Source organism: Eubalaena glacialis, chromosome 17 (assembly GCF_028564815.1).
Source record: "Eubalaena glacialis isolate mEubGla1 chromosome 17, mEubGla1.1.hap2.+ XY, whole genome shotgun sequence".
NCBI lineage: Eukaryota > Metazoa > Chordata > Mammalia > Artiodactyla > Balaenidae > Eubalaena > Eubalaena glacialis.
The window spans coordinates 30,028,492-30,039,667 of NC_083732.1; the positions used below are offsets into that span (position 1 = coordinate 30,028,492).

The 11,176-nt window shown below is 39.0% G+C and overlaps 1 protein-coding gene across 1 annotated transcript in view; it reads left to right on the forward strand.

The window, feature by feature from the left end:
- ATP6V0D2 (ATPase H+ transporting V0 subunit d2) overlaps positions 1-9,994 on the forward strand; it is a 46,236-nt gene extending 36,242 nt beyond the window's left edge. Inside the window, exons 5-8 of the mRNA XM_061171555.1 lie at positions 278-355; positions 6,188-6,364; positions 7,569-7,646; positions 9,270-9,994. Coding sequence (XP_061027538.1) covers positions 278-355; positions 6,188-6,364; positions 7,569-7,646; positions 9,270-9,431 — 495 coding nt within the window. The 3' untranslated portion in view covers positions 9,432-9,994. The remainder of the gene's footprint in view (positions 1-277; positions 356-6,187; positions 6,365-7,568; positions 7,647-9,269) is intronic.
- Positions 9,995-11,176: the final 1,182 nt, after the last annotated feature.

Sequence of the window (11,176 nt, forward strand, 5' to 3'; positions counted from 1 at the left end):
AGTGTGAAATAATCCAAGAGGCATGCAAAAAAGTGCTTGTTGAGTAATTATAAGCTATGATAAGTACAATTTTGTTCTTTTATGGAGTTCCTTTTTTAGGCTGTGCAATGTGCTTCAAGGTGAAAGTTTACACCAAATTTATTATAAAATATATCCCTAGGGGAGAAGTAATTCAATTTCCATTAAAGAGTGTAATAACCCATGAAAAGCTGATCTAGAAATTTCCAAAAGGAAAATATATTCATTTTCTTGCCTTATGATCTTTCTTCTTTTTAAGTCTTACATCGAGGCATTCTATAAATTCTGTAAGAATCATGGTGATGTCACAGCAGAAATTATGTGTCCCATTCTTGAGGTAAGAAAGAGTCCTTGAATTTTTTTATGTCAAATAATGTGCTTATACACTTTTTATTTATATAATCCTACCAATTTTTTAAATCTTAGAAGTTCTTTTATTTAGAAATAAAATAGCAGTATATTTTATTATACATATATCATTTGATGTCTTCAGTTAAAAGAGGTATTTTCTTAGTTTTCTATATGTAAGAGTTATTTTTGAATTAGAAAAGAATGCTTTTGATAGAAGTTTGATCATGATTCACTTTGATGTAGTATGAAGAAAGTAGATTATAATTAGTTAAAAATTTAGCATGCTTTGGACAATTGGTGCACTATAGGTACTCTTATAATAATCACCAACTTCCCTCCCAAAATTGGGCAGCTGGGGACCCCCACAACTTGGCAACAAAGTCTACTGTGGGCATGGTTCCTTATATAAATCCTAAAGTAAAGGTTGCCCCAAACAACCGTTGAGCATCCCCACTCTTGGCAAGAAGATTCTATGGGTAGTGATTCACAGTTGCCATGCCCACTTAAACCTCACAATGTGTCAGATGCCACCATTGGTTCCAACCTCTCTAATTGATGTTATATTCTCTTTAATTCCTCTTTATCATCACAGATTTCATCTGTGACCACAGGCCCTCTTGCTTGCAATGTCAATCTGCACATGCATGAGGGACTCAGGCCAGAGATCAGAATGGTCTGAGGGGAATTCTGGGCATAGTTTGCACTGAGTATTTGACATAGATCCCTCTTTCTGGTTTCCTATTTCACTTGGATCTTAAAAAAAAAAAACCATTCTGGGCTTAAAAATCTCTTGCTTTGCCCTGTGAAACAAAGTTTTGTCTAAAGAATATCTTTAACCATTAGATTATCTGTTACAGTGGCTTGTACACTGGTGGGTAGATATTTAAGCTGTTCAGTGACTTCTGATTTCAAGAAAAGCCTGATAAGAACTACCCTTTGGGTAAGAAGAGAAAAAAACCTGAAATAACCTCATCTGCATATATTTCAACCAAATGTTCTGAAACTGCATTTGATAAAATTAGCTCCCCTCAAATATCTAATTATTAACATTTTACAGTTAAAGAGACTGTTAAAACTTTAAGGTCAAAGCAGTCCTTGAAGTAAGAACTCCTTGGAGAACTCCAAAAAATATTTTTTGTCTTTATCTATATTATACAGAGAGTGGGCATCGATAAATAACATTTTTTTCATGGCATGCTAATTGTCAGAAAGTGAGTTAGTCTCTTCCAGACATGCTGATAACATAACACAAGCAGCCTAGTGACTCTATGAAGCTCCTCCCTTTCTTTTCATAAATTTAACTACTAGCCACACTATAAAAAGCCACATTATCTCTGGCTCAAAAATGTAGTTTCTACATGGCATAATTCCTGTGGTTTAGAAATGGTTCATGTCGTTTATACCTACAAAATATGTAGGAAAAGATTAATGTTAAAATTAATAACCTTCACACCTGTCAGAATGGCTATCACCAAAAGGAATACAAATAACAAATGTTGGCAAGGATGTGGAGAAAAGGGAACCCTGATACACTGTTGTTGGGAGTGTAAATTCGTGCAGCCACTGTGGAAAATAGTATGGAGGTTTCTCAAAAAACTGAAAATAGAACTACCATATAAACCAGCAATTCCACTACTGGGTATATAGCCAAAAGAAACAAAAATACTAATTTGAAAAGATACATGCACCCTAATGTGCATAGCAGTATTACTTACAATTGCCAAGGTATGGAAGCAACCTAAGTGTTCATCAACAGATGAATGGGTGAAGAAGATGTGGTACACATATACAATGGAATACTACTTGGCCATAAAAAAGGATGAAATTTTGCCATTTGCAGCAACATGGATGGAATTGGAGGGCATTATGCTAAGTGAAATAAGACAGAGAAAGACAAATATTGTATGATATCACTTACATGTGGAATCTAAAAAATACAACAAACCAGTGAATAAAACAAACAAACAAACAAAAAGCAGACTCACAGATATAGAGAACAAACTAGTGGTTACCAGTGGGGGGGGGGAGGGGTAAGGGGGAAAAAAGGGTTATTCTGGGATTATATGAAATGTGAAACTTCAAAATTGTAAAGCACTTAGTATTTAAAGAATCTTTCATTCAATAAAAAAAGAAAAAATAATAACCTTACAGAGATATACAATGGCACTATTAATAGCTAACATTTATTATATACCAGATACTATCCTAAGTGCTTTATATACACAAATTCACTTGGACTTCAAAATAGCACAATGAGATGGGTAGTTTAGTACCTCATTTTCAGAAGGGACAACTGAGGCACAGAGAAGGCTAGTAAGTTGCCCGATGTCAAACAGCTAGTAAGTGGTAGTGTCAGGATTTGAATACAGGTAGTCTGGCTCCAGTTCTTTTATGTTTATCTATGTTAAATTACGTCTACATCAAATTCACCTGCACAGTTCTTTTGTATAAAAACTGCTCTTCTGTGCTAATTCTTAAGCAAGATCATACTGCACATGCTACAAAAATCAGAAGTAAATAAGAATTATGTCTTTGTAAATGTAAAAAGGATAGCACGGTATTAGCAGAATACTTATCACCAGGAGGATTTGGTCAAAGTACTATATACCCTGTGTTCTCTTTGTCCCTTTCCTATACCCATGATACTACCTTATTAGATTAGATTTTTTTCAAGCTGTGTTAAAAATAAAAATCCATTTAACTATCTTTGTACATTTATATAAAAATATCAGTTATGTATGTTATGCAGTTATAACATTTCTAATGATATGATTGGAAGAGGCTTGTCAGTTTTATATAAATATACCAGATCATGTAATTACTTCCCCTTTTATTTGTGCAACTATAGAGCACTTAGAGTTTCTGAAGTTCTTCAATATTCTCATTTGATCTCATTTGACAGGAGACTTTAAAAGACTGAATACAGTGGAAGAGGGCATTAACCTAGGCTTGCAGGTTAAAATGTGACCTAATCACAAGACTGTAGCTTCATATTTAAAAAAAGAAATTGACTTATGTTCCAGACAAATGTGCTGCAGTATACTGTTTGTCTCTTATTCCTGCTCTTCTGACAGTCTGTAAGGTTAATGAAGCAGTGAAAAATAAGCACAGAATATGTTTGTTTCATCTCCCTCGGTCAGTACACATGCTAATAAGGCTGGGTTTGGTCCCAGTTCACTTCACTCTCTTCCACTGCCATCGACCCCTCTATCCACTGCTCCCACCAGGGAGACCCTTCCTCCTGTAAGGAACTGGCCAGAATTTTTGACTCAATGAGCCCAACTCCATCATGAGCAACGGATAATGGTTTTGAATACATCAACACTGCATGGTTATCTTTTGCAACAACAACAAAAAATAAGTTATGGTTTTAAAATGCATGAGTGTTTGAAGGGTAGAGTGAAAGGAAAGACATCCGATGTACACTGTACCACACAGGCTGCCTGCCCTCTGAAAATGATACAGGGCTTACAGGAAACTAGTACCACCCCATCTACTCTCCTCCATAATCAGATGTCATAGCAAACTGTCTGCTTAGGGATAGTCAAAGACAGAATAGCTCCTTTACAATTCAAAAATTATAGTTCTTTTCACTAAGAGAATACACACACACACACACACACACACACACACACACACAGCCTCTCGGCTAGAAGTAGTAAAGTAGATAGACAGTTATAATAAAAGGGAAATTAAAGTATAATAAGGAGTCAAAGGAAATCATATCCAATTAGAGAGGAAAGAGAAGGGCTTCTTATGAAAAAGATTGCATTGGATGGAACCCTCAAATACAGGTAGGATTTCAACCTGGAGACTTATGGGATGGAGTATGTGCTCTGTAGGCAAAGGGAACAAGTATTAACCAGGACAAGAAGTTGGAAAGTGTGTGGCGTGTTCAGATAACCGGCTGCATCAGTCAAAGTCCTCTCTTCTTGGCATGGCTTGTGAAGCCTCTCCTATTCTCTCCCCAGCTACCTGTCAATCCTGCCTCTCCAGCTGCTTCCCCAGGGTTGGAGCTATGGCCATTCCTCCAAAATGTCATGCTCTACTCCATGCAGCTTCCTCCTCTGCCTTGCATGCCTGCAGTGCTGCCTACCTGGCCCTATTTCTCTCCTTATTATTCTAACATTCTAGAACTAGAAAGGACGTTGAAGATCATCTGGGACAATTAACTCCATTGTTGCTCCTCCTGCCCTATTTGTTATTTCAAGGTTTTTTTATTGCCATGAAATCTCCCTCTTGCATTTCTTCTTTTATCCCTGGAAAGTCTGAAATTACTGGAAGGACTGGTTATATTCAGTAGCCAGAGGCAGCTGCCTTTGCTTCCAGATAAGCCCACTCCTCGCTTCTGGCGCACCCATAATTTCCATGAGAGCAATCAAAAGTATCAGAAGGAACCAACTCTCACTGTACTGATAGGAAACACCTGTTCTAACAAAAGAGCTCCAGTAAAATCTGTTGCAAGTCTGGATTTGTTATTAATTAGTCAAACATAGTATTGTAGAGCAATTCATTTCAACTTTCATGTGCATATGAATAAGTTTGGAATCTTGTTAAAATGCAGATTCTGGTTTACTAGGTCTGGACTACGGTCTAAGATTCTGAACTTCTAACAAGCTTCCAGGTGAGGTCAAAGCTACTAATCCTTGAAACACACCTTGGATAGCAACATTGTAGAGAATATTAGAGAATTTTTTAAATAGTAGAACCATAGTAGAACCGTGGACCATTCCGTTGGATTTAGTAAACAGTTAAGATCTTCCTGTGTCAGGCACTGGATATTCAAAAATGAACAATCAACAAGAGAGACATGATCTCTCAAAGATTTTAGAGTGTGGTGGGGTGAAAGACACATGCACAGATTTTAAAATAATGTGGTAACTGCAGGTTCCTTTGGGTGGATGGAGAAGGCTTTCTTAGCCCAAGGACATCATGGCAAACTCCCATGGTGGGCAGAGGAGGTGCCCATGGAGGACAGACTGAGATGAAATGGTCAGAGTAGGTAGAAGGAAAACTAAGAGGAGTCCAAAGGAAGAGAAGGCAATTTCAAGAAGGACTCCGTGGTTAGATAAGACAGAGAGGCCTGCCGTGGGGCTGGGAGCTCGGGTGCCTAGTGGTGCTCAACACAGAGAAGACAGGCCGGGAGTACATGTGACCCACTTGAGAGATCGTGTAGCCAAACCCCACCATTTACAAATAAGGAAACTGAGGCCCTGAGAGGAAGATCACTTGTCCCGAGCCCTGTAATCCTTAGCTACAGACTTAAATTTATTGATATCTAACCTAGAACTTTAAAGAATAAAAACAAAACCAGGAAAGTACAAACAAATGGTAAGTAGCACAGTTTCATTATGTAAAAAATCCTACTGACATCAACAAGCAGAAAGGGATGTTTAACATGTATGACATGCACATTTTGTGCTAAACACTCTGCTAGGCCCTTCTATTTACATTACCTTGTTCTATCTCTGAATCGACCCCAGCAAGTAGGTATTATTCCAATTATTATGGAAGACACATTTGAGACTCTAGTGGCCTACATGAGAGAGACACATGAGTAACTAATAACAGAGAGCCTGGGAACTGAAGTTTAGTGGGAGGTCCTGGGCTCCTGGGCTGTTGTCACTGCTGTGTGATCCTTCTCTGGCAAGCAGAGTTATTCCATTACAGGAAGAGACTACGGGAACATTAATAACACATGTCTGTATTATAATTAGACATAGATCAGGAAAGGAAAGCAAATCATTTTGGAAATGAATTTGTCTAGAGCGTTTAGTAGATGGTTCAATTTTACTGATTTTATGTCTTGCAAATTCAGTTTGAGGCAGACAGACGTGCTTTTATTATCACTCTTAACTCCTTTGGCACTGAGTTGAGCAAAGAGGACCGCGAGACCCTCTACCCGACCTGTGGCAAGCTCTATCCCGAGGGACTGCGCCTACTGGCCCAAGCAGAGGACTTCGAGCAAATGAAGAGAGTAGCGGACCATTATGGAGTATGTGTTTATCCCAGGTTCCCGAAATGTCTTGTGTGATTTCATCACGTGTACTTTAGAGGTCCGCACATCACATTTACACTTCTTATCTAAAACATTTATAATGTTTGTGCAATAGAAAGCAGTATCTCTTGCTGTAATGTCTCTCCCAAAGAAATACGCTGAGTTTCTAACCCAAGCTATTGGTGTTTTTTAAGGTTCCTGCCAAGCAAGTACTTGTTTAAATCTCCAAGGAACGGTCATTTGAGCCCTTTTTTTTTGAAGTGCTTGATAAAGCAAGTTCCCCAAGGGACTGGTGCAGTGTTCTGGAAATGTGAGCTCATGCCAGAGTTATGTAAAAGAGCCTGACCCAGCCATCCTTTCAAGTGCCCATTGGGCAAACAGTGTTAGGTACAGACTGTCTACTTGAAGGACAGGGGAAAATATGGACATACTGTTTATACCACTCCCTTTGCTCACTGGCCAGGATTCGGGAAAGGAAAGAGGGCTGCTATGTCCTCTCCCACTCCAGCACCCAATTGCTCTTAGAGAGCCTGAAGCTTCTCAGCTCAAGGTTATAACCTCATCCCCTGGTACCGTTCCTTCTGACCTGCAGACAGTAACATACAGACCCTCCAGGTAGCTTTTCCAGAACTGGAATGACACCCCTCTTATCTTTGCCTATGGATTTCCGAAACCCTCCAGGAAAGATAAGCCAGCAAACAATGTGTGAACCTTTGTGACATCTCTTGTGTCACTGCAAGAGGTTCTTTAGCATAATATTAAAATTTGAGTTTCTCCCCAATTTTCACCCCTTCCTCACTTGAAATTCCATAATGAATTTTAATCAGTTGTCATCTCAAAGAACCCATGAAGCCATACTGATTAAACCACAAGCACTCATTTAGCCTCTATAATGTGTCTAACTAGCCCTAAGAATCAAATGTGGAAATCAGCTCAGTGTACACTGAAAGTAGAACTGCTTTTGCCTCTTGCCTTGTAGGCCTGAACAAGCCAATAGGATGGAATGCCATCTGTACTCTCGTTGTTTGGATTTTTTGGTATTTCCTCAAGAAGCCAAAGATCCTACAAAAAAAATCCAGGCCTTCTGGATAGATTTTCTAAGATGGGTGCACAGTTTCTATATTGCTGGAAAAATATAGTTTTTATATTTATAAAAAATGAAAATTTGTTAAAAAAACAATTTCTTGTCTTTGTTTTTCAGTTATACAAGCCTTTGTTTGAGGCTGTAGGTGATGGCAGTGGGGGAAAGACATTGGAGGATATATTTTATGAGCGTGAGGTATGATGTAAATGGAAATGCTGCTAGCTTATACACTCTTTTTGTCATACTCTGGGTCTCAGTATTTCTTTTTTTTTACTTGGGTTTTCTTTTTACAGTTGATCAGGCCAATTGATTATGTACATTCATAGTTTGAATGTGTATTAGTTAGTATCTCTGCCTTGGAGAGTCAAGGCACTGTGGTTCACATATGATGGCTTCTTGTGGGATTGTCATATCCAGACAGATGTGCACATAGCAAAGCTCTGGAAGTAAGGCAGCCATTCTGTAATTATCTAGAGAAACAAAGCTAGGATGTTCTCATGATCACATATTGACTGTCCCCAGGGGGCACACCCTGTTAAGTGCATCCCACTCGAATCCATCCCCTTTTCAAGAAGGATTTATCACTCCTGCACACAATTAGAACACTTAGGAATTATTTGCATGGAAATCCATCCCATCTAGATTATTCTCTTTCCCTGAAAAGGCAGAAGAATACTTGATCCATTTATAGCCAATTCCTGAGCTACTGACGTGTGCAACAAGAGGACTTTGGGGGAGGGTAGCCAGGTAAAGTCCCCCAAATCTGGAGACTTTTTTCTAGTGTACTTTATTCATTTCCCTAAAACCACTGGTCCTTCCATCTCAGTCTGATTGGAACTGACAGAGAACCCTGAAATTCACCCACACTTTAGGGTTAGACTGGCTTGAGAAAGCAGTATGGGGGTCTTCTTGTAAGTCCTACTCTAGACATTTTCTAACGATTCTCTAGAAAGAAGTAAAAACAATGCAAGTATTCCCATATATTAGGGATGTTTTAAAATTCCACACTATTGCACTTCTGTTGCAAAGACAGCTGTTAAAGGAGCTGCCCTTGGCAGGAAAAATGTGTGCCTGTTTCTAAGAGCAGGGGGCCTCCCCTTCCTGACTGCTTTGCTTGAGGTTTTCAGAATTACATGTGGGACTCAGTACCTCTTCTCCTTTTTTCTAAATGGAAAAGAATAAAGGAATTGTTCCATTTCAGACTGTACCCCAGTTAAAAAAATGTTTTTTGAAAATTTTCTTTTACTGATCTGCCTTCTGCAGAAAACCACTATTCAACTGTATGTCAAGTTGCTTCAGAGCATCCTAAGGAAACTCATAATATCACCTGGTCCAAATTCCAGAGGCCTGTGACATTACCCTGAAAGGGAGTTCAGTAGCCTAAAAACCACCTTAAAATTTTAAAAATTGTGGCCAAGGAAAAATACTTTATCTAAATGAGACCAGCCTACTAGCTAGAAGCCAAATAAATATCACTACAAAGTTACACACACACACAGACACACACACACACACACCCCAAAGTCCTCCTAGGAATCTTGGTGCTAGCAGTGCTGCTGAGATTTGGAGCTTGTCTTATGATTTTACAAACTTCCTTTTTAAACTACTGTTGTCTGCCTTTCTCTGCAGAGTGACGCTCTCCCTTTAGACTTGCTGAATTTCCTATTGCTTTCCTTTCTTTGACACAATTTAGAAATTGTCTATTTAAATACAGATAAGCACTACACAAGCACAAACCAGTCTGTAGCTTAATATTATTTGATTAAAGTAGTATGTTCCAGAAGAGTTGATGGTCCATGTTTTTTTTTCCTTCCCCAGGTACAGATGAACGTGCTGGCATTCAACAGGCAATTCCACTATGGTGTGTTTTATGCGTACACCAAGCTGAAGGAACAAGAAATGAGAAATGTCGTGTGGATAGCCGAATGCATTTCACAAAGACATCGAACTAAAATTAACAGTTACATTCCAATCTCATAACCCAGTGAGGGGCCTGAAATGCAGAAAATCATAAATGTTAAGAGGAAGTTACTGAGGGAAATAGGAGTCATGTTATATTATCTAGATCACACAAAAGTAAGCCACACGGCACTTCATGAATTGCAGACCGACTGGAAACGCAGCAAGCCAACCCTGAAACAAAGCATTTCTTTTTCTTCCAGAAGCCTTAAATCTTGCTTCCACATTTATATCTCATTCTTCACCTTGCCTTAGACATTAATTTTGATTAACCCTATGGTACTTTTCCTATTCTTATTTTTGTTCTTTTAAAAATCAAATCTATTAAAGGTATTTTGGTTTCTCATGATTCTCCACAGGCCCAAATACTGAGTGTCTGCTTTTATTTTTTAACTGTCCATCCCTTCCCTAGGTCCACAAAAATCCAGAGCTGTACATAGCCAACATGGACCACATATGGTGGAAAATACCTTATTTTTTTCTAATACACTTTGACTTGGTAGGCTTGGGAAGGCTACATAATTCCAAATCATATTCCATAGATGCAGGTAGTGTTAAATTTGTTATTAAGGCTACCACTTATAACTAATTTTCTCACAACTTTCTTTAAATAAAAGGTATACCTCTCTTTCTTGCAGTTTCTTCATACTTTGCCTGAGAAGAAAGTAACTCCATTAGTTGTATTTTATTCATTCAGAAGCATAAATCACAGGTTCGGTTTACAGGATATGGATTCTCTATAGAACTTCAGTAGAACTGGTGCAGAGAGCTACCCAGAAAAAGAAAAAGTGACAAACACTGCTCTAGTGCTTTCTTCAAAAATAAAAAAATTCCTAAATAGAAAAATCTGTATTTGCTATAGTTTAAAAACTAAACATATATACATATTTGAAAGTTCTTCAAGTGAGAATATTTATAGAGAATATACATATACTGGTAACTAGAATTAGGCACAAAGACCAAGAAGTAAATCAATTTTTCTGCAAAATTTCAGAAATCTTTTTGTAGAACATTTTCATAATTTTAGTGATAGGAATGTTTAAGCATAAGGAAAAACAGCGGCTCATACCACCAGAAAGAAAGCCAAGTGCCTAGCCTCTCAGCTGTGTGAGAAGCCTAGCCCACACCCCAGTTCTGATGGCAGGGAGGCCGCAGCTGACGCAGGGCTCCGGTGCAGATCCATCAGCTGGACCCAGGGAACCTGCTTCCCATGTACGGCCTCTGGTCTGGAAAGCATCCTCCCTGACTTGTTCCTGCCCCTGCATGCAGCTGCTGTCTTCCACTCTGAGGCCTGGATGCCAGGAGACATCTACATTTTACATTTTCACCCATGGTGTCTACAGTGGGGGTGGGTGAGGATGGGGGTAAAATTCAGGGCTTCTTTAAGGGTTGAGAGCAAAGATGCTGATAGGAAAGAGGCAGTTTAGAGAAAGTTGATTGTCAGACTAAGCCCTTCCCACCCACCTCTGCATGACATGCGTGGGGGCCCTTCATGTGCCACAAGGCCACAGGCTGATGATACTTCTCTTGTTCCCTCCATATAATCAATGAAGCCGCCAATCCCCCAAACCCTTTCCCTAGCCACCAAGTCTAACCATTGTGTGAACAGAGACAAATTTCCTATAACCTCACGAGGCAAATACTGTAGAATGTGCCCCTATTAGAGAAGGGGATACACGCTCTGCAATTTGAAGAACTTGCCTTGAACTTACAGCTTTTAAGTGTTGCTGGGATATGACTTCTCTGTCTTACCTCAGGCAACTTGT